The sequence below is a fragment of the Rhinatrema bivittatum genome, chromosome 19, assembly GCF_901001135.1.
Source record: "Rhinatrema bivittatum chromosome 19, aRhiBiv1.1, whole genome shotgun sequence".
Taxonomy (NCBI): domain Eukaryota; kingdom Metazoa; phylum Chordata; class Amphibia; order Gymnophiona; family Rhinatrematidae; genus Rhinatrema; species Rhinatrema bivittatum.
In genome coordinates this window covers 40,188,407-40,215,707 of record NC_042633.1, presented here as the reverse complement: position 1 = coordinate 40,215,707, position 27,301 = coordinate 40,188,407, and the positions used below count along the sequence as shown (strand labels likewise).

General features: G+C 55.4%; 1 protein-coding gene across 7 annotated transcripts in view; it reads right to left on the bottom strand.

Annotated features, from left to right (window-relative positions):
• Positions 1 to 27,301, bottom strand: part of PDE4A (phosphodiesterase 4A) — a 246,378-nt gene that overhangs the window by 8,502 nt on the left and 210,575 nt on the right. For all 7 annotated transcript variants that reach the window (XM_029585244.1, XM_029585245.1, XM_029585246.1 and 4 more), the window contains 5 exons: positions 26,881 to 26,951; positions 25,823 to 25,872; positions 23,645 to 23,757; positions 2,008 to 2,101; positions 1,254 to 1,453 (listed from right to left, as the gene is read on the bottom strand). In XM_029585244.1, coding sequence (XP_029441104.1) covers positions 1,254 to 1,453; positions 2,008 to 2,101; positions 23,645 to 23,757; positions 25,823 to 25,872; positions 26,881 to 26,951 — 528 coding nt within the window. The remainder of the gene's footprint in view (positions 1 to 1,253; positions 1,454 to 2,007; positions 2,102 to 23,644; positions 23,758 to 25,822; positions 25,873 to 26,880; positions 26,952 to 27,301) is intronic.

The window sequence follows — 27,301 nt, the reverse complement described above, 5'->3', positions numbered from 1 at the left end:
TTTCCCGGGGAGGGAGGGGCATTTGCCCCGCCTTTTCTAAACTACGGGCGGACTTCCCCTCGCTGACCGTCCTAACGCTGACCCTTTTGAAGACTGCGCCCCCCCCCCCCCCAGGGAAGGCAGCTGGCAGTAACGTGCGCCAGGAAAGGGCGTCTGCACTTTCCAGCAGCTGCTCGTCGGGGGGGGGGGGGGGGGGAGCGCCGAGGATCCTGCCGGCTTAACTCCCCTTCTGAGACATGGTTAGGGGGCCATGTCAGAGAAACGGGGTTCGGAGGTCCGAGCTGTAACTCTCTCTGCAAAACTCAAACCTGCCTATCCTGCCTCGAGACGGGGGGGGGGGGGGGGGGGGGCTTGTGGTCAGATGCAGTGAAATCCCCCCCTCCCATACTGCTGCATCATCATCTCATGAGACGTTCCCCACCGGCAGGGGATCTCAACCCGGCGGGGTCACAACGGAGCTGTAGGCGTCCAACCCGGTGAAGGAGATCTGCCCTTTTCCCCGGGGGGAGGGGGTCCTAAGAAAGCACCCAAATGACTCGCCCCTGGAAATCCACCCCCACCCTGTGACTCCTTTCGTCCAGTTAAAGATGGGCCTCGGGGGGGGTTCCCATTCGTCCTCAAGTTTCTGGGTTTTGAAACGAAATGTTCAGTGCCCGTTCCTCCTGCTCCATTCGGGTCAGATATACGAAACGCCCCCTCCCCCCCCCCCCCATTTGTGCTCATGTGGAAAATGCTGCGAGCCTCGGTCCCTGGGTAAGTAAGGCAGCCAGTTCTACTTATCGACAACCTTAACGCCCCCCCCTCCCCCCTGCTCCCTGTTGCCGAACTCTTCCATCCAGAGAGAAGAACAAAAACCTCCGTTTTATCACCCAAGAAACAGTCCACCAATGACCAGCGGAACATAAGTCGCGGGGAGGGGGGAACGAGCGTTGAGAAAAAAATATATATATAATGCTGGCTCATACGTAAGGGACATCCTCCTCCAGTGGGAAATCAAATATTCGCTGGTCGGTTTTCTCGGACTGTTTGCTCCCAAGCAACGTGTGGTCCCGTCCCCCCTTCTCACCTGCCAACTCTTCCCCCCCCCCCCCCCCCGCCTGGAGTCCGATGCCAGCCGGGTCTTTGGGGGGAAACCGTCCTCGGGCGCCTTACGTATATAACCCTCCCCCCCTCCGATTTTACAGGGGGGGGGGGAGAACGCGTCTTCTCGGGAAATGGACTTCCAGGGCGGTGCCGGGACCCGGAGCGCTCACCTTGCCGAGGGTCTCCTCCTGGTCCGTCTTGACCCCGAAGCGAGGGATGCTGGAGTTGCTCAGGGTGGAGGAGTGCAACGGCTTCTTCACGCCGCTGATCTGGGACATGGGCTGCTTGTCCTGGTGCTGCTGCTGCTGCCGCCTCTTCTTCTCGCGTTCCTTCTGCGTGGGGGAAGGGATCTCCACATCGTTCTGCTTATCTGTTTCGCCGCGGCAAAATTACACGAGAGGGGGAGAGAGAGAAAAAATTATTATTAAAGCAAAAAAAAAAAAAAAAATTTTTTTATAAAAAGGTTTTTCTGCGTCCTGCGCCAAGAGACAGCAGAACAGGGCACGGAGGTCACCCCTCCCCAGGACAAAACATTCAAGGCTCGCCAGAAAAATTGTTTTTTTTTTGTTTTATTTTTATTTATTTTTTTGGAAGGGGTTGGGCTGAACGCTTCCCTTCCCCGCTGCTTGTACGAAAAGCCCCGGCGCGTAACGCGTTTTCCACCAACCCCGAGGCCGCGTCCCGAGGCCGAGAGCGCTCGGGCGTATCGGAGCGGCAACCTCTGGCCAGGGAGACTTCCCAGCCCCGCCCCTCCCTCCCCAGCGCCACCCCCCCCCCCTTCACTTTTCCATCCTGCGAGTCCCGCTCGCTCGTCTCTCCCCCCACAGAGCGGCGAGAAGTGACGGGAATGTCGACCGCCGCGGCTGCCCCTACAAGCACAGAGCCGGCCTCCGAACCATCCCCGGTAACTCTCTGTGCACTCACCTAAAAACGTGCTGGAAATGTATTCAGAGACCTGGTTCCCGGAGCGGCTCATTTCCGACAGGTGGGTCAGCTCACGGTTCAGCATTCTCTTGAACTGATGAAAGAAAGTAAAGCAGAATTACAGTGAGTACAAGGACCAGACGCGGTCAGGGCGAGTGTGTTATCACACTACAGTGAGTACAAGGAGCAGACACAGGTGGGGAGAGTGTATTATCACACTACAGTGAGTACAAGGAGCAGACGCGGTCAGGGCGAGTGTGTTATCACACTACAGTGAGTACAAGGAGCAGACACAGGCGGGGAGAGTGTATTATCACACTACAGTGAGTATAAGGAGCAGACGCGGTCAGGGCGAGTGTATTATCACACTACAGTGAGTACAAGGAGCAGACGCGGTCAGGGCGAGTGTATTATCACACTACAGTGAGTACAAGGAGCAGACACAGGCGGGGCGAGTGTATTATCACACTACAGTGAGTACAAGGAGCAGACACAGGCGGGGAGAGTGTATTATCACACTACAGTGAGTATAAGGAGCAGACACGGTCAGGGCGAGTGTATTATCACACTACAGTGAGTACAAGGAGCAGACGCGGTCAGGGCGAGTGTGTTATCACACTACAGTGAGTACAAGGAGCAGACACGGCGGGGAGAGTGTATTATCACACTACAGTGAGTACAAGGAGCAGACGCGGTCAGGGTGAGTGTGTTATCACACTACAGTGAGTATAAGGAGCAGACACGGCGGGGCGAGTGCATTATCACACTACAGTGAGTACAAGGAGCAGACACAGGCAGGGTGAGTGTATTATCACACTACAGTGAGGGAATAGTCACTGCTATTAATTGCATCAGTAGCATGGGATCTTCTAGGTGTTTGGGTAATTGCCAGGTTCTTGTGGCCTGGTTTGGCCTCTGTTGGAAACAGGATGCTGGGCTTGATGGACCCTTGGTCTGACCCAGCATGGCAATTTCTTATGTTCTTATGTTCTTATTATCACACTACAGTGAGTACAAGGACCAGACGCGGTCAGGGCGAGTGCATTATCACACTACAGTGAGTACAAGGAGCAGACACAGGCGGGGCGAGTGTATTATCACACTACAGTGAGTACAAGGAGCAGACACAGGCAGGGTGAGTGTATTATCACACTACAGTGAGTACAAGGAGCAGACCCAGGCAGGGAGAGTGTATTATCACACTACAGTGAGTACAAGGAGCAGACACAGGCAGGGTGAGTGCATTATCACACTACAGTGAGTACAAGGTGCAGACACAGGCAGGGTGAGTGTATTATCACACTACAGTGAGTACAAGGAGCAGACACAGGCAGGGCGAGTGTATTATCACACTACAGTGAGTACAAGGAGCAGACACAGGCAGGGTGAGTGTATTATCACACTACAGTGAGTACAAGGAGCAGACACAGGCAGGGCGAGTGTATTATCACACTACAGTGAGTACAAGGAGCAGACACAGGCAGGGTGAGTGTATTATCACACTACAGTGAGTATAAGGACCAGACGGGGTCAGGGCGAGTGTATTATCACACTACAGTGAGTACAAGGAGCAGACCCGGTCAGGGCGAGTGCATTATCACACTACAGTGAGTACAAGGAGCAGACACAGGCAGGGTGAGTGTATTATCACACTACAGTGAGTATAAGGACCAGACACGGTCAGGGCGAGTGTATTATCACACTACAGTGAGTACAAGGAGCAGACACAGGCAGGGCGAGTGTATTATCACACTACAGTGAGTATAAGGAGCAGACACGGCGGGCCGAGTGTATTATCACACTACAGTGAGTACAAGGAGCAGACCCAGGCAGGGAGAGTGTATTATCACACTACAGTGAGTACAAGGAGCAGACACGGTCAGGGCGATTGTGTTATCACACTACAGTGAGTACAAGGAGCAGACAGTCAGGGCGAGTGTATTATCACACTACAGTGAGTACAAGGAGCAGACACGGTCAGGGCGAGTGTATTATCACACTACAGTGAGTACAAGGAGCAGACACGGTCAGGGCGAGTGTATTATCACACTACAGTGAGTACAAGGAGCAGACGCGGTCAGGGCGAGTGTATTATCACACTACAGTGAGTACAAGGAGCAGACCCAGGCAGGGCGAGTGTATTATCATTATGTTAAATTGTCATCCATGTTATGTTATCCATATTGTCATCCATGTTATCCATATTGTTATGTTATCCATATTGTCATATTGTTATCCATGTTATATTGTCATATTGTTATCCATGTTATATTGTCATATTGTTATCCATGTTATGTTATCCATATTGTCATCCATGTTATGTTAAATTGTCATCCAGTTATAATGTTCCATTTGTACCACTGTTCTATGTAAAGCCCCCTTATCTCTGTTGGGCAGTTTATCGTTATATGTAAACCGGAGTGATTTATAGTCTCTATAAGAACCTCGGTATATAAAAATTAAAAATAATAATAATAATAATTATCACACTACAGTGAGTACAAGGACCAGACACGGTCAGGGTGAGTGTATTATCACACTACAGTGAGTACAAGGAGCAGACCCAGGCAGGGCGAGTGTATTATCACACTACAGTGAGTACAAGGAGCAGACACGGCGGGGCGAGTGTATTATCACACTACAGTGAGTATAAGGAGCAGACACGGTCAGGGTGAGTGTGTTATCACACTACAGTGAGTACAAGGAGCAGACACGGCGGGGCGAGTGTATTATCACACTACAGTGAGTATAAGGAGCAGACACGGTCAGGGCGAGTGTATTATCACACTACAGTGAGTACAAGGAGCAGACACGGTCAGGGCGAGTGTATTATCACACTACAGTGAGTACAAGGAGCAGACACAGGCAGGGCGAGTGTATTATCACACTACAGTGAGTACAAGGAGCAGACACAGGCAGGGCGAGTGTATTATCACACTACAGTGAGTACAAGGAGCAGACACAGGCGGGGCGAGTGTATTATCACACTACAGTGAGTACAAGGAGCAGACACAGGCGGGGCGAGTGTATTATCACACTACAGTGAGTATAAGGAGCAGACACAGGCGGGGCGAGTGTATTATCACACTACAGTGAGTACAAGGAGCAGACACAGGCGGGGCGATTGTATTATCACACTACTGTGAGTACAAGGAGCAGACACAGGCAGGGCGAGTGTATTATCACACTACAGTGAGTACAAGGAGCAGACACAGGCAGGGCGAGTGTATTATCACACTACAGTGAGTACAAGGAGCAGACACAGGCGGGGTGAGTGTATTATCACACTACATTGACCCTAAGGATGGCAGATGAGCAGGGCCTGTGTACTCTTACACTACAGCGGGTGCAAGAAGCATACGTGGGCAGGGCCCTTGTAGTATTGCATCGTGAGGGCTTATAAGTGGATTGCAGGATCCCGAAATGATATTCGGGCTACGTTTTCACCCTTCTGTCAGTCAAAGCTTAGGGAAAGGAGGAGACCGCCCCTGTACAGGTGAGGGTAGACCTCTCCCACCCCCATGTGACTCACATCCGGCGCAGTCTGCCTCAGCTCCTGGCACCCGTCCCGCCACGGTACCGCGCAGAACTTGCAGTGTCACGCAGCCCGGCGTCTGCAGTCCAAAACCGGTGAAGAGTCGATCCCCCCAAACCCCCCCCCCCCCCCCGAATTCTGCAGGCCTTGAACCTCCACCACACACACACCAGCACAGGCACGCGACGACGGCGGAGCGCGGCAACGGCTGCCATCGCGTGCCCCGGACCGTCATCTTCCACATGCACGGAGAGAAAAAGATGAGTACAGCACCCTGTCTGTCTGTCTGCCTGTTTGTCTGTCGCACCAGCGAGCGAGAGAAGGCAGGTTTGTCCCTTTTTTTTTTTTTTTTGCCACGCGGGAGCTCGCGCACGTTTTTAAATTTTTTTCTCGATTTTTACTCAGTCTCCTACATCTTATGAGCAACGAGGCTTCCCGAGAGGGAAATCCAGCACAGACCGGAGGGGCTGGGTCGTCACGCTGCCCAGTAAATGGGGGGGGGGGGGGGGGAGGGAGGGACAGAGGGGGGACGGACGGACAGAGAATTAACGGTTATTTCGTGGTTTCACCCCCTCCGCAATCCTGAAACCGGGGAGGTGAGGGGCAATGGAGGCAAAGGGAGGGGGGAGGGGGGGATATACATTACAATCCAAAATTAGTTTCCTGCACCCCTCCCCTCCCCAGGAAGGATCCTTGTACAAACCCTCCCCCGCCCCCCAGGTGATGGAGCGATGGGATTTCATATCAGGCACGATTTCCGGCTTCGGATCGCTCTTCTCCATCAACCCCCACCAGAAAATACAGAAATAACAATTAAAAAAAAAAAAACGAGCTAAAAAGGTTTCAGGCCGTCCTGTGGCCTGATCCAGGGGTGGGGAGGAGAGAGGGATCCCGCGGGACAGGCCGGCCCCCCCCCCCCTCCCCACCTCGTCCTCTCATCTTTTCCCAGAAAAAAAGAAAAAACCCGGGAGGGAATGAAATCTCTCTCTCTCTCTCTGCCTCTCTCTCTACATAAATAACTGCTCGGTGCTACCAGGGAAGGAGTGGCCAGGTAACTCCCCCCCCCCCCCCTCACGCAGAACTGGTTTTTTAATCTGAAAAAAAAAAAATCAAAAACGCCTGCGGCCGACGAGGGTTCCCGGACTCCCCCGTCACAGATGGGTAATTTATGCTTAAGGAGAAAAAAGTGTCAACAGGGGAATTCACAAACACTGCGACCCTTGTCTTCAGTTTCCAGTGGTTGTAAAGCCCCACCCCCCTACCCTATCCCGCCGGCACACAAATTTCTGCTACGGCTCCGGGCAGGGCGCTTGGTCCCGGCATCCCCCCCCCCCACCGGCGGAGCAGACGGGAGGTGGGCGGAGGGTTACAGGCTGCAGCGCTGCGCCCAGCAGCAGATTAAATCCTGACGCGGGCCGAGGGGACAGGAGCGCGTGCGCTGGCGCAGCTGCCGGGGGATGGGTTTGCGCTGCGCGGGCCAAACGGAATTTAAAACTCCTCTGCCCCGCGGGGATCCCCACGTGGCGGCCGCGGGCACCCGAGCGGCAACGCGGTGCTGCGACCAGCGAGACGCGCGACAACGCGCGTTGGCACGCGATGAAATACTTCTCCTCTCTTCCAACCCCAGCTCCACAGATTCAGCCTTGCATATCTGCCGCTCCCCTTCGGCGCTGCGCTAGGGGCAAACCCCTGCCCCCTGCCCGTGCCTTCTAGGAGAGGGGAGGGTGGAGTGGGGTGGGGGCTAGATGATTTCTGGTAGGAAGCGTTTCCCCTACAGGTGGGCGCTCTCTTTTTACTCCCATTGAGCCCCCTCTGCCCATGCTCTGGAGCGTCTCCCCACACTTCCCCTTTCTTCAGGACACTGTCGGGCCGTGCACTCCCCCCCCCCCCCCCACCGCCGCCAACTGCCCTCACTCGGTTGGCGGCGGTGGGGGGGGGGGAGGGTTAAACCCCCGATGCACAGGTGCACGGCGTTTTCTTTAGTGCCGCAGGATGAGGATGAGAAGTCCTTACGTGAAGGAAAACCGCGTGCCGATGGGAATGTTTGCAGGCTGCTTGTTTTAAGTGGTCCGGGGGGGGGGGCTCCCGAGGAAGCTGCGTGCGAAACGACGGCCGCCGTTGAGCCGTGGCCACTATGAACCGAATCACAATAGCAACATTTTAATGCAACACTAAAAAAAAAAAAAAATTTTAAATTAAAAAAAAAAATTATAAAATAGTTTTTCGCAAATGACGGAGCTGACCGGGCGCCCCGTTTATAAGAGGTCATGCGCGTGACGTATACGTTTATTTGATATTTTGTTGTGCATTTCCTTTGTTTGTGTTCACTATTAAGATTATGGACACCAGGATCCTCTTCCCCTCTAAAACCTTTTGTTTTTAATTAAAATTAAAAAAAAAAAAAAAAAATATTCCCATCCCCTAGTGCCCTGGCATTTGCAGGAAACGCTCAAAAACCGATTGCAGAAGTGAGAACCCGGAGCGCAGGCACGAAATAACGCCCTTTAGCTGCCTGTAAAGGTGAACAGGGACCCGGGCGAGCCAGCATCAGAAACGACCTTTAGGAGGGCAAATTAGGACGGGGGGGGGGGGTGGCCCAGGGACGCTTTGGAAACCTCGGACAGAGCCCCTACTGTCACCCTCCCCCCCCCTTTCTTCAGCCGACACTCGTGCGTCAACCGTCCCCACGACCTTCCCCCGCCAGCAAGTTCTCGCCGCTCCCTTCCAACACAAACAAGGCCAGCGCCGCTCCCCGCCTGCGGGAGAAGAGCTCGCCTTTCTTAAAATCCAGCCCAAGGGTCAGACCGGGCCAAGGCCGACCCAATGTTTCCCTTCTTCAAAGAAACAAAAACCACTGAGGGGAGGAAAAAAAAAAATGAAGAAAGCGGGCACGGCAGGAGGAAGGCTTGCGCAACCCTCCAGTCACGCCAGGACGGCAGAAGCCCCGGGACGGCCGTCGGCTCCCGGCGACGCACCCTCGACCTTCACCACCGGTACCCGGGGGCCTTCTACCACCAAGCTGCTGGCAACCAGGGGGCGAAAACTCGGGCCCCCCCCCCCACCGGGAGGCTCTTCCACGCAACCACAGACCCTGGTGCAGCCTCACCCCCCCCCCTCCCTATCCTCCGTGAGAAGAATCCCCCTCTCCCCCCTCCATCCCAATATCACAGCCGTCAGGTGAGGACAACAAGGAGGGAAGGAAATTCAGCCGTCTGCACCCCCCCCCCCCCCCCGACTCCGGCTGCCAGGAAGATTTCCACAGCCCCGTGCCAGGGTCCCGTCGCCAGAGCCAGGAACGTCACTGGGTTTCCTGGGAGGTGGGGGGGGTGCCCTTTCATTCTGCTCTTCTTTTGTTTTGCTGAGTTTTAAGGCGACGACGTGCAAGGGAGACGGGGGGGGGGGGGGGGGGGGGCCCAGGAAGAGGATTGCAAAAGGTTTTCTGGCAGGTTAAAAAGACAAAAACATAAAAAGAAAAAAAAGATGAAGACTTGGCCAAACACAAGGTCACGCCAGGTCACCCTCGGTAAGCCCTTGGGGGGGGCGGTGCAAGGCTGAGACCTGCGGTCCCTCCCGCCGAACGCAGGGGGGTCGTATGTAACCTTCCCACACTGCTGTGTTACGTCGCCCACCCTGCGCTCCCCCCTCGGTCTAACCGGTGGCGTTAAGTCAACGGTCTCGGCAGGACGGAAGCCTAAGGTCGCGCCCCCCCTCACCCCAGGTGGGGGGGGGGATTCGCACAGCAGGCCCCGTGACGTTCCATACGCCGAGCTGCGGCCGCCGAGAATAAGGCGGCTCGAGCGCTGCCGAGTGCCGCGGCGCGCTGCCGAGTGCCGCGGCGCGCGCCCGCGCGCCGGGGGAGACGAAAACCCGGGACTGGCCCAGCTTGTGACCCAGAGCCAAGCGCCAACTCTATCCCGCCCCCAAGGGTACCACAGACCAGCTGTGGCTTCATTAGGTCCTACCCTCTGCGGTGCACTCGGTGGTACTTGGGGAGGGGGTTTGCTAAGATTACAGACCGCGCTTTGCCTCGCCTTGCACGCACAGACCCGGTAGTAGTTGTTTTCCTTGAGAGTAAAATCAATGGGGGAAAAAAAAAAATCTGAACTACAGATTCCTGCAGGCCACGGCGGGAAAACCAGGAGCGAATCGACCTGCCCGTCGCCGACCTGGGGCCAAGGGGGCAGAGCTGGGGCTTCTCCCTCCCTTGGATTTAGCCACACCACCAAGGGAGGGAGAAGGGGGGGGGTAACCGAAGACGCAGAGCTAGCGCGCAGGGAAGAAGAAGAAGAAGAAGGAAGAGAAGCAACCCCCCCAGCCACCCCCCCCCCCCCCCCCCCGCGCCGAGCGTCGCAGCAGCCCGGCTTTCCAGGAAGGGGCCTGGCCGCTCTCCCGACACCTTTCTCGGAACGGGAGAGGGCTGACGTGGGAGAGAACCTTTTCTGCACGAAGCACGAGGACAGCCCGGGGGCCCCGAAGGCGTTTCCCCCCCCCCCACCGCGGCTGCATCGACGCGCCCGAGCAAGACCTCGCACAGCCTGTGCCAGTCCCAGCAGGAAATACCCCGCCTTCGCCTGCACACACACAGACACCGTGCCGCGGGATGGGATGGGACCTGCCGAGTTTTCGTAACTTTCAGGGCACCTCGGGGAAAGCCAGGGGGGGGGGGGGGGGGGGGGAAATGAGAAGCCGGTGGTGGTGGTGAGTGTTCGATGGCCCGGGTGTCTGAAAGCCGGTGGGACTGGAACGGCGGGAGAACCCACTTCGGGAGAGGATTAGCCGGGGGGCGCCCTGCAACGACCGGGGCCGTGCGCGCTATGCGTCGACGCGCGGGTCGCGGCAGCTCAGGACGGTCCCCTTCTCGGTCGGGGGAAGGTGTAACGCTCGCGGCCTCCTGGCGCACCCTGGTCACTCTCCCCTCTGACCCAGTGTCCCAGCCTGGTGTTAGGGGTCACTCCTCCCTCTGACCCAGTGTCCCAGCATGGTGTTAGGGGTCACTCCTCCCTCTGACCCAGTGTCCCAGCATGGTGTTAGGGGTCACTCTCCCCTCTGACCCAGTGTCCCAGCATGGTGTTAGGGGTCACTCTCCCCTCTGACCCAGTGTCCCAGCATGGTGTTAGGGGTCACTCCTCCCTCTGACCCAGTGTCCCAGCATGGTGTTAGGGGTCACTCTCCCCTCTGACCCAGTGTCCCAGCATGGTGTTAGGGGTCACTCTCCCCTCTGACCCAGTGTCCCAGCATGGTGTTAGGGGTCACTCTCCCCTCTGACCCAGTGTCCCAGCATGGGGTTAGGGGTCACTCTCCCCTCTGACCCAGTGTCCCAGCATGTTAGGGGTCACTCTCCCCTCTGACCCAGTGTCCCAGCATGGTGTTAGGGGTCACTCTCCCCTCTGACCCAGTGTCCCAGCATGGTGTTAGCGGTCACTCTCCCCTCTGACCCAGTGCCCCAGCATGGTGTTAGGGGACCCTCTCCCCCCTGACCCAGTGTCCCAGCATGGTGTTAGGGGTCACTCCTCCCTCTGACCCAGTGTCCCAGCATGGTGTTAGGGGACTCTCTCCCCTCTGACCCAATGTCCCAGCATGGTGTTAGGGGTCACTCTCCCCTCTGATCCAGTGTCCCAGCATGGGGTTACGGCTCACTCCTCCCTCTGACCCAGTGTCCCAGCATGGTGTTAGGGATCACTCTCCCCTCTGACCCAGTGCCCCAGCATGGTGTTAGGGGTCACTCTCCCCTCTGACCCAGTGCCCCAGCATGGTGTTAGGGGACCCTCTCCCCCCTGACCCAGTGTCCCAGCATGGTGTTAGGGGTCACTCCTCCCTCTGACCCAGTGCCCCAGCATGGTGTTAGGGGACCCTCTCCCCTCTGACCCAGTGTCCCAGCATGGTGTTAGGGGTCACTCCTCCCTCTGACCCAGTGTCCCAGCATGGTGTTAGGGGTCACTCTCCCCTCTGACCCAGTGTCCCAGCATGGTGTTAGGGGTCACTCTCCCCTCTGACCCAGTGTCCCAGCATGGTGTTAGGGGTCACTCCTCCCTCTGACCCAGTGTCCCAGCATGGTGTTAGGGGTCACTCTCCCCTCTGACCCAGTGTCCCCGCATGGTGTTAGGGGTCACTCTCCCCTCTGACCCAGTGTCCCCGCATGGTGTTAGGGGTCACTCCCCTCTGACCCAGTGTCCCAGCATGGTGTTAGGGGTCACTCTCCCCTCTGACCCAGTGTCCCAGCATGGTGTTAGGGGTCACTCTCCCCTCTGACCCAGTGTCCCAGCATGGTGTTAGGGGCCCCTCTCCCCTCTGACCCAGTGTCCCAGCATGGTGTTAGGGGTCACTCTCCCCTCTGACCCAGTGTCCCAGCATGGTGTTAGGGGTCACTCTCCCCTCTGACCCAGTGTCCCAGCATGGTGTTAGGGGTCACTCTCCCCTCTGACCCAGTGTCCCCGCATGGTGTTAGGGGTCACTCCCCTCTGACCCAGTGTCCCAGCATGGTGTTAGGGGTCACTCCTCCCTCTGACCCAGTGCCCCAGCATGGTGTTAGGGGACCCTCTCCCCTCTGACCCAGTGTCCCAGCATGGTGTTAGGGGTCACTCTCCCCTCTGACCCAGTGTCCCAGCATGGTGTTAGGGGTCACTCCTCCCTCTGACCCAGTGTCCCAGCATGGTGTTAGGGGTCACTCCTCCCTCTGACCCAGTGTCCCAGCATGGTGTTAGGGGTCACTCTCCCCTCTGACCCAGTGTCCCAGCATGGTGTTAGGGGTCACTCCTCCCTCTGACCCAGTGTCCCTGCATGGTGTTAGGGGACCCTCTCCCCTCGGGCCCAGTGTCCCAGCATGGTGTTAGGGGACCCTCTCGCCTCTGACCCAGTGTCCCAGCATGGTGTTAGGGGACCCTCTCCCCTCTGACCCAGTGTCCCAGCATGGTGTTAGGGGTCATTCCTCCCTCTGACCCAGTGTCCCAGCATGGTGTTAGGGGACCCTCTCCCCTCTGACCCAGTGTCCCAGCATGGTGTTAGGGGACCCTCTCCCCTCTGACCCAGTATCCCAGCATGGTGTTAGGGGTCACTCCTCCCTCTGACCCAGTGTCCCAGCATGGTGTTAGGGGTCACTCCTCCCTCTGACCCAGTGTCCCAGCATGGTGTTAGGGGTCACTCCTCCCTCTGACCCAGTGTCCCTGTATGGTGTTAGGGGTCACTCTCCCCTCTGACCCAGTGTCCCAGCATGGTGTTAGGGGTCACTCTCCCCTCTGACCCAGTGTCCCCGCATGGTGTTAGGGGTCACTGCTGTGCTATTCCCAGGAAGTTTCAGGATGCTGCTCCCCGTCCCTTGCCAGAGTGTCTCATACAGGAAGGATTCACTTAGGCTGATAGAGAGCTTGGCACGTTTTTCTAACTTGGCCAGCTGGACTGCGGGTAACGCGGTGCCCATTTCTAAGGAATGCCCAATAAACCCTTTCCGCTCGCGCCACCCCCTCAGGCTCCTGCTTTCGGGTCGGCCGTCCCCGGGGGGGCACGCCCGGTCACTCAGAGGTTCGTGCGCCCTGCAGACGATCGTCCAGGCAAGGTTCCTTGCAATTTCCCAACGCTGGCCCTGCCTACCCCAATAGGTCAAGTGGCCCCTAGATGACCGGCTTGCCTGACCTCTAACCGAAACGTTCGCCAGCCATTTCCTTACGAGCTGCGGCGCACCTCCCTTCTCCCCTCCTCGCGTCTCCTGCAGCCTTACGTTTTGGTTTTTTTTCCCTTTCTAGACACGGCAACGACGCGATGGCCGCCCCCCCCCCCCCCCCAGCGCGGGGACTCGGGACCCCATCGGGGGCAACAACAGTTTGCTGGTCCTGCTACGCCGGAGCTGTAGATATTCCTCGTCCCCGCCTTCCCTCCCCCCCCCCAATCTCCGAAAGCCTTCCTGTAAACACAGACCCGCACGGGGGGGGGGGGGGGCGATCAGCCCGCAATGCACCCCCCCCCCTCCTTCGAGCACCAGGAACCGAAATTATCTATTCTTCACCCCCCCCCCCCCAGCCTCAGGGTATCCCGGGGGTGTTCCATCGCCCCCATGACGTGTCCAGGAATGCACCTCCCTCCCCTCTCCCCCCCCTCCATTTCTCTCTCTGTCAGATTGCACAAAGCAAGCCAGAAGGGTCAGGGGTGAGAGGTGAGGAAGGGGCATCTCCCCGGGGGGGGGGGGGAGGGGTCTATCCCCAGCAGGCCCTCCCCACCACCGGGATGAAATAACCCTCGGTACAGGGTAAGGAGGGAGCCCTTTCTCCAGCTGTCAGGATGCTTTTTTTTTTGGAGAGATTTCAGGGAAGGCAGAACAAAGAAATCCTGCAGACAGGGAACAGCGGGCGGGCGGGCGGGGAGTGGACGGGCGAGGAGGTAAAAGGAGGGGGTGCTTGCTCCTGGGGGGGGGGGGGCGCAGTTAGTGGCAGAAGCGAAGCAAAAGAAAATAAAATTACAAAAGTTTCTGCAGTTAGCAAAGAGGGGTTGGGGGTGGGGGTGGATTTGTAAATTAAAATATTTAGGGCTCCAGACTCAATGGGAATATTTAGTGGGCGGGAGAGGGATTGGTGGCGCCCGCCCCCCCCCCCTTGATATCACTTTTCTCGGGGGGGGGGGGGGTGAAATTTAACCCCCCCCCTTTTAGATAAACAGAGCAGCAGGGAAATAGAGCCCCCCCCCCATCCTCGCCCCTCCACCCCCCATCTCCAGGCTGCTAACCCTTTCCATGACAAAAGCCTGGAGGAAGGCTCCTATCCCAAATTATAGGGGGGGGGGGGGCCCTGCCAGCCTAAACCCCTCCCCCCCTACCAGTGAGGCTGCAGAGAGAGAGAGAAACCTCCGCCTCCCTCCTCCTTATCTGGCGTACAACCCTCCCCCCCCCCCCCACACACATTCAGATGCAGGACACCCGCGGAGCCCCCTCCCCCAACCCCAACCATCACCATCCCTCCCTCTCCTCCCCGTCCCCTTCCGACTGGCCAAGGTCACAGAAAGCGGGGAGCGGGGAGGGAGAGAGAGAGGGGGGGGGGGAGAAGCATTTCCATCCTCTCGCCGGCAGCCGGATCGTGCCGCGGGGATAACCCGGCTTAGCTGCGTCACGCATGCAAGGGCAGGCGCGCGCGCACAGCCTCCCGCGCGCTCGATCCGAGCCAGAGCGGGCGCACGCGTCCGAATTACACAGGCGCACGCACACGCATGGGGTGCCCGAGCCTCGCGCGCAGGCTGCCAGGGAACGTCTTCGTACACGCCTTGTCCGTTCCCCCCCCCCACCACCACCACCCGAGTAGATCGTAAGCTCCACGGGGCAGGGACCCAGCCGCCTCCGCCTCGCAGGGCTACGCAAATCAGGTCGTAAGAACCAGCACGTAACGGGCACGGGGGGCCCTCCGCGTAGGCAAATCGTCGCGTCACGGGCGATGACGGTGAGAGGCGGCGACTGAATCCTCCCCCACCCCCCAACTCCCCCCCCCCCCCGTGCCCCGGGAGAAGCTTTTACCTGGTCCCACCAGCCAACCAGCCATGGCTTGGAGCAGGTTTCACAGAAAAAATCCACCAGTGGCATCTTCTGTCCTCAAGGGCGAACGCTCCACGGGGGTGAGGGGGGAGCCGGGTGCAGGTCGCCGACCTCGGGCGGCCCTGGTGCAACGGGCGGCTCGGTCCTCGCAGGGGCCGGGACGCACACGGGTGGTCCTTTTCCCCCCCCCCTCTTCTCCCCCTTTCCCCGGCGACGGGCCTCGGCGAGCGGGGGATGGGGTGGGGAGGGCAGCAGGGGGGAGGCTCAGCTCCAGTTTGGTTGCCAGGGTTTTTTTTAAGGAGAGGTTACGAGGGTCGGAAGGTGACCGGAAAGCCTTTCTAATATCCTGAACGCTGCGATATATTCCCAGGGTTACGGGTCCGGAGCTACGGCGATGAAGTCGGCTGCAGAGTTCCAACTCTCCCAGGAGGAAAAAAAAAAATAAAAAAAAAATTAAAAAATGATAAAAAAAATTAAAAAAAATGATAAAAATAAAATTTTTTTAAAAAAATTTAAAAGTTACCACAAAAAAAAAAAGGGGGGGGGGGTTTCTCCCACAGGTGGTCCTTTTTTTCACATCTCTGTCCAAGCCTGGGTTTATTCCCCGTCTTTCCCTTTTTATAGGGAAGGAAATGCAAGAGCCGAGTTAGGCCAAAGCCTTTAAAAAAAGAAATATATATATATATATATATAAAAGTCCCTGTGAAATAACAAAATGTCTGCCCCCCCCCCCCCCCCCTTTGCTGCAGACAAGCAGGAAATACCCCCAGAATACAGCGCGGCCAGGACGCTCGGCCTGACTTTTACCGATCACATCTTCCCAGCTCTCCTCCACCTCCCCCCACCCGCCCCCCCACACCTTTCCCCTTTTATCTCCCCGACTCCCAAACCATCCGAGGGGGGGGGGGGTGGTGAAAGCTATCCGGGGGGGAGGGGGGCCCCGGGAAGACGGAGAGCGAGGAGAGCGCTATGTCAGGGGATGCGCGTCGGCTGCAGCATCCTTCATCCCCAGGGAGGAGACGGCGTCTTCTTCCCTAACCTCCCCTCCTCCCCCCTCCCCGGAGAGAGAGCCGCGGAGGGCCTGGCTCGAGAGGGCAAAAAGAGAGCGGCTGCCCCCAGCCTCCCTCCCCCCCTCTGCCGTCACCGCAGGTCCCTCATCCTTCGTGAGAGGGGGGGTGCAGGGTAGGCTGCAGCGCTGTAGGGTACCACATTAAAAAAAAAAAAGCAAAAAAATACAAAAAAAAAAAACAACAAAAAATTTAAAAAATTTGAAAGAAATCCTTTAAGCCTTTCTTGCAGGGGGGGTCTTGCAGGGCCTCCTCCGGGGGAAGGTCAGCGCTCCCCCCACAGACGGGGTTGGCTGGGGGGCGAGGGGGGGGAGAGCTCAGGTTATCTTCTCTCTCTCTCTCTCTCTCCCTCCCTCCCTTCCTCACTGCAGCACTGGTAGGAGAGGATGTGATGTCAGGCGGCGCTGGGAGGGGGGGAGAGAAGAGGGGAGGGAGAGGAGGAGGCGGCAATTTAAAAGGAGAGGAAACCTTGCAAAAAGGACCGAAGCAAAGGAAGGGACACCTCAGCCCCCGCCCCCCCCCCCGAACACAAACCTCCTCCCAGTTATTACTGTGGGGGGGGGGAATTCAGTCTTCCCAGCTGTGTGCAACTCCCCCTCCCCCCTCCCTTGGCAACTGAGCCGAACATCTGCCCGTGCTCCCCTCCCCCCCCCCACCCCCGGGAGAACGGGCAACTGCAGGGGCTAGAACGGTCCCAGCGCTGGGGGGAGGGGGGGGTTTACACCTGTCCTGGTCTTTCCTGTTTTTTGTTTTGTTTTTTTTTAAAAGGGAGGGAGTTTCCCAGAACAGCGCCCCCCCCCCCCCCCAGTCCTACGCCTTCCTCTTCAGGTCAGCACGGCAGGACGACGGAGCAAGACAGATCGTAACCGCCCCCCCCCCCCCCCCCACACCCAGGCTATCTTCTTCATCGGACTAAATTAAGGACAGCGCTCGGGCAGCCCAAAAAACGTTAAGCGGGTCGACCGGGCCGACGCCGGAAATCAGGCGCCCGGACGCCCGAGGCCCCCCCCCCCCCCCCCCCCCAGCCAAGCCCGAACGCCGGCCCGGACAGACGGCGCCCGATAGCCGGGACCTCCATGATTTTTCGGCGACCGAATTATTCCGCCACGTTCTGCTGGCGCTCGTCGACTCCGACCCGAACACGAGGGCAACCTTAACCGCGGCGCTTGAAATAAATAAATAAATAAACATCCCTTAAATGTCCCAGCCTTCGACTCCTTTAAATACTTTTTAACAACTGAAGGCAAATTAAGCTGCTGACAGGAGTCCCCCTTCAGAGACGTAGCAGAGCAGACCCCCACGTCTCGGCAGGAGGGAGCCCCCCCCTGTGGCTAGGACCTGCCCTCCGGCCCCCCCCCCCCCCCCGTGGAAGTGCCCGGGAGGGGGGGGAAAGGGGGTTACAGATCTGATCATTAGCGATGCGCATAGCTGAGTGGCTGCCGAGACCCCTTCCTGAGCTGCTGCGACAGGCGCTGGACCCTGGGGTGCCAACCACGTTCCCTTAAACCAACAAGCCTGACACTTGTGATGCGGCTCCCAACATCGCTCTCTGGTCCAACGGCAAGAGGTGACGGGGAATCGGACTCAGACAGCAACCGACAAGGGCCCCTGACTTTGACGGTCTGGGAAACTGATAAGTATAGGGGTGACCTGTACAGCGCGTCTAATGCTTGCTGGGCAGACTGGATGGACCGCTTGGTCCTTTTCCGACGTCATTTCTTATATATAAAGCGAGGGTGAAAGCCAGAAAGATGCTTGGGTGCACAGGGGAGAGGAAGGGTCAGCAGAAAAAGGGGAGGTGACGCTGCCCCTGTAGAGGTCCCTGGCGAGACCTCACTGGGAATACTGAGTACAATTCTGGAGACCCCACCTTCAGAAGGATAGAAACAGGATGGAGTCGCTCCAGAGGGAGGCTGCTAACATGGTCAGTGGTCTTCATCCTAAAGCACATGGGGAGAGAGTTAAAGATCTAAACGTGATGCACCATGGAGGAGAGGGGAGATAGGATAGAGACGTTCAGATATCTCAGAGGTTTCCATGCACAGGAGCTGAGCCTCTATCAATGGAAAGGAGGCTGCTAACATGGTCAGTGGTCTTCATCCTAAAGCACATGGGGATAGAGTTAAAGATCTAAACATGATGCACCCTGGAGGAGAGGGGAGATAGGATAGAGACGTTCAGATATCTCAGAGGTTTCCATGCACAGGAGCTGAGCCTCTATCAATGGAAAGGAGGCTGCTAACATGGTCAGTGGTCTTCATCCTAAAGCACATGGGGATAGAGTTAAAGATCTAAACATGATGCACCCTGGAGGAGAGGGGAGATAGGATAGAGACATTCAGATATCTCAGAGGTTTCCATGCACAGGAGCTGAGCCTCTATCAATGGAAAGGAGGCTGCTAACATGGTCAGTGGTCTTCATCCTAAAGCACATGGGGATAGAGTTAAAGATCTAAACATGATGCACCCTGGAGGAGAGGGGAGATAGGATAGAGACATTCAGATATCTCAGAGGTTTCCATGCACAGGAGCTGAGCCTCTATCAATGGAAAGGAGGCTCTAGAACGAGGAGGGGTCATGGGATGAGGTTGAAAGGGCTTAGACTCAGGAGTAATCTTGGGAAATATTTCTTTACAGAGGATGCATGGAACGGCCTCCCAGTGGAGTTAGAGGAGACGAGGACTGTAACTGAATTCAAGAAATCATGACATAAACACAGGGGATCTCCGAAGGAATGGTAGGGATTATAAAACTAAACTAGTTGGGAGGATGTTTAGGGCTAGATGGGTTCATATGGTCTTTTTCTGCTGTCACGTTTCTCCGTTTATAGGTTTCTAGAAACTAAATTTAGGCTGTGGGTAGGGAACCGAATTCTGAAACCTGCAGAATAATATTCTCAGAAATATTCCCCCATTCCACGTGCGGGACCCCCAGAGGCAGGCCGAGCTCTGGGGGATATCCCCCATTCCACTTGCGGGACCCCAGAGGCAGGCCGAGCTCTGGGGGTCTCCGTGCGTGTGGATGAGGGCTTTAGATCTCTCAGGACCTGGGGAGCCTTGTAGGGAAGGGGACGCCTATTCTGGTAGGATGGGTTCCACCCTAACCAGAGAGCAACCAGGAGGCAGAGCAGATTTTAAGCTAGGCCCCTGAGGGAAAGTCGATAGGTGTTCGGAGGGAGGCATCTTTCAAAGATAATTGCAAAACAGGGATGCAGGAATATCCCAGGAGAGAGAGCTGGTGATTAAGGCTGAAGTAGCCAAGAAAAATGAAAGTAAACATGAAAAACACACTTTAATATGTCTGCATGCAAATGCCAGAAGTCTGAACAGTTAGACGGCGAGTTAGAATACAGGGCATTATGTAAGGGCATAGATATTATAGGCATTTCGGAGATGTGGTGGAAGGATAACCAATGGGACACTGTACCAGGGTATGAATTATATCGTTGTGACAGGGCAGATCAAACCGGTAGCAAGGGCAAGGGCGGAACGTGCGTTAAAAATCCAGCAGGAAACAAAAAAAAATTGCAATGTGGCATCCTTATGGAGAGAAACTCCATGTGTGGATGGGTTAAGAGTTTAGCAGTGGGCGAGTACTGCCTTATACCTGGGACAAAACAAGGAAAGACTGTGAAATGCTAGTTGACATTTAAGAAGCGTACACATTTGCCAACACAATAATAATGGGAGATTTCAATTAAGGCCGGTAATGACTGGATCAGTCTCTCTTCGGGACGTGCTAGACAGGTTAAGTTTCTCGGGGTCATAAAGGACTGCTTCATGGAGCAGCCTGGTCCTGGAAGTGATGAGAGGGCGAGCTATTTCAGATCTAGTCCTCAGTGGAACACGCGACCTGGTACGCAAACCAGGTCAGAGATCTTGGGGCCACCCTTGACTCTAGAATGAATTTCAAAAAATTCATTAACGCCACAACCAAAGAATGCTTCTTCAAGCTACAGGTCCTGAAGCAACTTAGACCGCTCTTACACTTCAAGGATTTCCGTTCGGTGCTTCAAGCCATACTGTTTTCAAAGATCGACTATTGTAACGCTCTATTACTTGGTCTCCCCGCTTCGTCCACCAAACCTCTTCAGATGCTGCAAAACGCAGTGGCTAGGATCCTTACAAACACTCGTCGCAAGGACCATATCACACCAATCCTAAAAATCCTACACTGGCTGCCCATCCAATATAGAATACTTTTCAAGGCTCTCACCATCATCCACAAATCCGTCTACCAGCAATCCACTCTCCAACTCACCTTCCCACTCGAATTACATACTTCCGCAAGACCAATCAGAACTGCCTACAAAGGTTCGCTCAAGGCCCCCCCCAACAAATCATCGGTCCACAACTCTATTCACAAGCGAGCTCTTTCAACAGCAGGTCCACTACATTGGAATTCACTTCCACAAGACTTACGCCAAGAACAATGCCATTCAACTTTCAGAAAGAAATTGAAAACCTGGCTGTTCGCAGAAGCCTACCGCTGAAGGATCTCCTCAACCATCACTGACTCTCACTCTCCCACCCCTCCCCAATCCCTACCCCCCCTCTTTTCCCTCTCCCCTTCCCCCCCACCCAACCTCACCCTTTCCTTCTCCCACTGGACATACCAGGCTAATAACTGCCTAGGATAAATCTATGTTTATGTATCTTATTGTTTTTGTTGATTATATATTTATCTCTCTCTAATTGTTTCTTAGTTTAAATTCTGTACTGTCTTCCATTGCCCAGGTTTTACGCTCCCTGTTTAATGTAACTTTACTTTCTACCTTGATGTTAATTGGTTTCCCCTCAGTTACATTGTAAACCGGTACGATAAGACCTAGTCTTGAGCATCGGTATAGTAAAAGAAATTAAATAAATAAATAAATACGAGGGGGGGGGGGTTACCTGTGGTGGGGCCTCCAAGCAATAGTGATCATGATGCAATCAAATGTAAATCCAAGAGAGAATTTGAGGAGAACCTCGCCAGAGAAGCAAAAGGCTAACGATAAAAACCAAATGCACGCACCCTAAAAGGTTTTTAAACGAGTGCAAAAACCACAACAAAAGAACGAAGCAAAAAAATAGCGCCCTTTGAATAAACCTAAAAATTTTCAGGTTTTTCCTATTCGTTGCATAAAATTGGGCCACCAGCAGGAGCAGGACCCCGGGGGGCGGCGGTCGTACGTCAGAATGGAGCCGCCTGCCTCGGTGGAAGGGGCCGAAGTGACCCCAACTCTAGCGCCGCCCTTCTGGGAGATTTCTCAAGCACTGGGACATGGGGACGATCAGCAGGAGCTCGGCCTCAGTTACTACCCCTAACTAATTAAGCTAGATATTTCACTTAGATGCAGTTCCAATACTGCTCTCTACATTAATGGTGGGGGTGGAAGGGAACTAGAACCAAAAGGTTAATAAGAGCCAAGAGAAACAGATAAGTATGAGAAAAAAAAAAAAAGTGCGAAGCTTGCTGGGCAGACTGGATGGGCCGTTTGGTCTTCTTCTCCCGTCATTTCTATGTTTCTATGTTTCAAAAGTCCACTTACGCCTGCAAAGCACGCTCACACGCGTAAAACCCACGTGGAGCGAGAGAGTGCTCTCTACGATGCGTTTTGAGTTAGCTGGTTGTTGGTTTTTGTGGCGCGTGCCCCCTTCTCTGAAAGGGTAAAGAGCCTGCAGGAGCCTTGCACCGGCCCTGAGAAACAGACTTTCACGTTGGGGAACCTGCCAGGGACTCGTGACCCCGGAGAGCCACTCTCGGGGACCATCGATCCGGCCCCGGCATGGTGGCACTCTCTCATCTCCTTCGTTTACCCTCTCTCTCCCCCCCCCCCCCCCCGTGATTTTATAAAGGTCCTTATCATCGTGTCCCCCTATCCTTTCTTATACACGGGGGAAGAAGGGCCACAAGCAGAGATGTCCAGCTGGCAAGGGAGATCCCCGGGCACGGCAAGGACAACTCCACGCGATGCCTTTCCTGGCGGCTGGAACAATGTCCCCGTGACCCCCTACCCTGTAAATGCACTTCCTTACCCATAGACAGCTTCGCCGGGCATCTGAAAGCCACTAGCGTGCCAGGGGCACCCTCCTCCTCCTCCTCCTCCCTTGCCCAATGGAGCTACCACCTGACCGAGAGCTACATCCACTTTGACCCACGCCCTTCCAATGCCGAGACTGACCATCAACGTTGATAATATCAACATTGATAAAACCGAAATAATCATCATGGACAGAAAATCCAATCCAACACCACCACCCCAACTCACAGCTAACAATCAAATGAACCCAGTATCCCCTGTCACTCACACCAGAAACCTTGGAGTAATTATTGACAAAAACCTATCCTACAATAACCACATAACAACCAAAATCAAAGAAGGATATCACAAACTCCTAATCCTAAGATGTATAAAACGTTTCCTAAACTCGTACGACTTCAGAACTGTACTACAACTACTAATTTTCTCAACCATAGACTACTGCAATACCCTACTGATTGGCCTTCCGTACAACATCAAACCTCTTCAGATTCTACAGAACTCAGCAGCCAGAATCCTAACCGGAAAAAAAAAAGAACGATCACATCACCCCCATATTAACTTCACTACACTGGCTTCCTATTAACTCCCGAACTGAACACAAGACCATGACCATCGTACATAAATTAGTACACACGCATCATAAAAAACAAACAGAATTAAAAATTACCCTACAAAATGCCCATAGGAGCCTGCGATCAAACAACACATTTCGTCTAACAATTCCCCCCGCATCAGAGATGCTCACCTATCAACCACAAGAGATAGAGCATTCTCCATCGCCTGCCCGAAAACATGGAACTCCCTACCACCTGATTTGAGAACACAAACCAACATCAAAGCATTCAAGAAAGATCTAAAAGCACTGCTTTTCCACAAAGTCTACACTGACAATCAGTTAAATCAACGATCTAACAACAATCAGTACCACCAACCAAACCCACGCAAGAAAGAAACAGCAACCAACATCAACCATTGTCATGCCACTATGAACTTATAAGAAACAACACAAAGAGACTGCCTCTAAGATGAATAAATCTCTATACCGTTACTATCCCTCCTTTCCCTTTCTTTACATTTCTACCCCTGTTCTCCCCCCCCCCCCCCCCTTGTTGATCTTTCAATGATCAGTAAATGTTTAATTATCTGTATTCTGTTTGAATCTTGTAAACCGTTGTGATGGCTGCACCGAATGACGGCATATAAAACTCAACAAATAAATAAATAAATTATAGACACAGAGACCCCCCCAGAAAGCTTGCTAACTGGTGGCGAGCCCAGAGGCTGCTTCCTAAAGCCGTCTTAACGCCCCCTGCCCTCCCCAAACCTGCCCAATGTGCCCCCCCCCCCCAAGACGCCTACTACCAGACGCTGCCGCCACGCGTGCGCACGCTCGTGCAAAACGCGGGTTCTTCCGGCCGGCACCCGCCCTTCCAACCCCGCCGAGGCGCACGGTTCCTTCCGCCCTCCGTGCCGGCGGTGCCCAGTTAAGCTCGGCGCCTCACCTTGGTGGATGCCATGTCGCTGACCGACCGGTACGTCTGGATGGCCTCCAGCTGGTCCAGGCACCAGTCCAGTTCCTCCAGGGTTTCTTTGGCCATTTGCTGGTAGGTCTCCTCTACGAGAAGGAAGGACACCGGGTGAACGGGCAGGGCCGCCGGGGATAACTCGTGTTCCCACCCACGCCAGGGGCTCAGCCGAAAGCTACGGCACCGGCATCCGAGGGCCGCTAACCGAGCCCCCCCCCCCCCCCCCTGTCATCTCCCAGCTGCAACCAAGCCAGCTCCGGGTCACCGGTTATCTGTCACATTGACCTGAGGTCGTGGGGGGGGGGGGGAGGAGAAGGAGGAGGGGAGGCCTCTCCAGCCTGCCGCTGCCTCCTGCCCCTGTACACCGGAAGCCCGAGGCAGTCACTTCCTGCTAGGCAACTGGGCCTCATGCAGGAGCCGGCTTCGCGGCGGAGACGCACACCGGGGCCCCAGCCACGGGCTTCCTGTCTATGACACGAGATAAAAGCAGGGCTTCCTGTGTGAGCAGCCAGCTTCTCCCTAAAGGCTCTGCTATTAAGGCCGCTGGGGGCTGGGAAGATCGGGGGTTTTTTTTTTGGAGGGGTGGGCACCCCTGCGAAGCTGCTCCTTACTAACACAGCAGGAGATGCACAGCATGGGGGGTGGGGGGAGGTCGCTAGCGAGGAAGGAGGAACGGGCTGCATAAACGCTCCCCCCCTGAACTCGGCGGAAGGTCGCTTTTGCCTCCCGTTGCCCTCGGCAGATTGCGGGCTCTTTGGGGCAGGGACTTCTAAATAAGGCCGCATGCATGCTTTGAGCATCAGTGGACCAAGGAGGGTTAAAAAAAAATCCTCCCCCCCCCCCAAAAAAAAAATTAAATTGATGGTGACGACGTCACGTCACCGTTTGCGGGCATCGGCTTTGGAATGAACACAGACCAAGCTTTCTGCTCCATTGCCGCACTGCAGTGATGCAACCAGCAAAAAAAAATAAAAAATAAAATTTATATATATATATATAAATAAATATAATAAAACCAGTGGTTTTGGGAGGCAGAGCAACTATGTACAGTGAAGCTCTCCTCTCTTTCCCCTGCTGCCTCACCCAAAGGTCTCATTTCTCCCAAAGTGACTTATCACCGGGACGTGTTAGTGACTATAATCCCGCAGCCAGCCAATGATTTTTTTTTTCATTTAGTTAAAAAAAAAAAAAACAACCCCAAAACATTTTTAGGCCACCGTATATAGCGCAGTTCTAGGCTGGGCCCTCTCTAAAAACTTCTTTCGACTTTTTTTTTTTTTGCTTCTGGGGAGGGAAACCCCGGGTCAGCAAGTCCCTGCTGGGCCTGCAGAGAGAGGCCAGCTGCTGCTGCCGGGGGTAACGGATCAGCAACCCTTGCCCTGGCCAGAAGAGCCTGCCGCCCTGCGCCCCAGGTGTTGTGCCGGCAGCTTCCAGGTGGTACCAGAACCGGACCTCATCCACAAATCCGGGCCAACTCCCCTGGAACCTAAATCGTTTTTATTTTTCCCTAAATTGGGGTCTGGTGATAAAAATCAGTGCTAAGCTCCTGCTTCCGGGCCCCTGCATTCACCCACATTTTAAGAGCTTCTTAAACGTCAAGCCCAGGCAAGCACACAGCAAGGGGACAGATGGGCAGATGGGGGGGTGGCTGGGATTGGAACTGGGATCTCCTGGTTTGCAAATCTGCTCTTTTCCCAGTAGGGGTGAGGTGGGCAACAGAGGGTGAGGTGATCTGGAACCATCCCTGTGGGGGCAACAACCTCTTGGGAGATGGGGGGGAATGTTGGGGAGGGGAATGTGGGGTCTGGGAGGCTCTGCCTGCAGACTAGTCCTCCAGAGCCTGGAAAGAAATGGTATCCTGAGACGGAAGAGCTTGGCTTTCCACGAGGAACTCTCCCTCTCGGACCTCACTGGGCAACGTGCTTTGGGCGTGTCAGGCAACACTGCCAACGGGCTAGTGGTGGTGGTGCAAGTGAGGCACCGTGGAAAGCATGAAGGGATAAAAAAATACATTATACTGACATTTTGCAAGTTTAAATCTGGGCCTTTACACTGGAGTACGCGTGCATGCGTGGTGCTGACACGAGTTGTCTCGTGAACAGTGTGTGTGTGTGTGTGTGTGTGTGTGTGTGTGTGTGGGAGGTGGGCTCATACCTGACAGAGTAGCCTTTTGAACTGTTTGCTGGGTGCCAAGCGGAGACCTCCTGCAAGGAAGAGAAGAAGAAGAAGAAGGTAAAAGGCACGTGGAGGCAGTGCTCGAAGCGTCGCACGATGCGTCCCGCAGGCAGCTGGTGCCCTCCGAGGGATGCAGAGAGCCCAAAAGCGGGAGTGGGAAGCCAGCGCCCGCAACATCACAGTGGCCAGGAGCTGACCCGGCGGGCACCCTGCACCTTTCAGCTCCTGTCCCGGGTGCGCAGCGATACCGATGGCCCCTACTTCTTCCATTTGATCACCGGTGCCACAGACACAGCTCCTGAGATTCAGCGACCTGCCCAGCGGCCGGAACCGTTCTCCAACTGCGAGGGGGGCCTGGGCAAGCCGGCAAATTTTTTTTTTTAACAGGGGCACCGTTCTCCTGGTGGCTGCTGCCGTCATTAACGGGCTCGTCCTGAAGATCCCCCCACCCCCGTTTGAAAAGCACTCGAGTTGTAAGTCCCTCCGTAAGTTATTATTGTGCAGCTAGGTGTCGGCCAGTAATAACCTACAAAACGAGTCACTGGATTTTTTTTTTTTTTCCAAGACAGCCGATGGTTTATTTCACAGCTGTGGCCGGCACCGTTGCCTCCGGCACTGCCTTACCTGCTTCCTCTTTTCCCTCTGCCACTGCCCCCCTCGGTACCCACCAGGGAACAGGAAGTCACTTGGAGCCACAGCTGTGACAAACCGTAAGGCTGGCCAGACGCCATGAAAAGCTCGGATCCCATGCATGCGAACTCTCTTTGAAATTCGCCGATTGGAGCTGAGCTTCTCCCCCCCCCCCATAGACAAGAAAAAAAAAGAGAAAATCCCTTGTGTGTAAGTTATTACTGGGAAGCAGCGGGATGCCCAGCAATAACTGCAAACTGGCTCCGTTTTTTCCCCACTCGCCCATCCATTAATGCACAGATTCGGTTCCGATTTCAGCCCCCAAAGCTACGCGCGCGGATTTGGCTCCAGGTTCGGAGGCACGGCGGGGGAGGGGGGTGTCGCTTTTAGTTTAACGCGGCACTTACTTGTTCGTGGGAGTGGTGATGTTCGCCAGGATGGAGAAGTTATTCCGTACGCTGCGCAAACTCGCCAGCACCTGCCCGCCAGGGAAAAGAGAGAGAGAGAAAGTCAGCCGCGGTCGGGCGGACGCAATCGGACGAAAAATCCACCCCCCCCCCCCAACACACACACACACACACACAGCTCCCCCCCCGTGAAAGAAAGGGCACCGCTCGGGTTCTCGTCTGCTCACGCTACTGAGGACCCCCATCCCCCCCCCACCCGAGCCCGTAACATCACCCGGGATACACGGTGCCCCTGCATGAAAGGGCTTCCCCGGGATTTGTGACCGCGGCACGAGTCATCCTGCCCCCATGATCCCAGTGCACAGGGAGAGCAAAGCCTGTCCCCACCCCCCTTCAGTCAGAACTACAACTCCCTGCATGC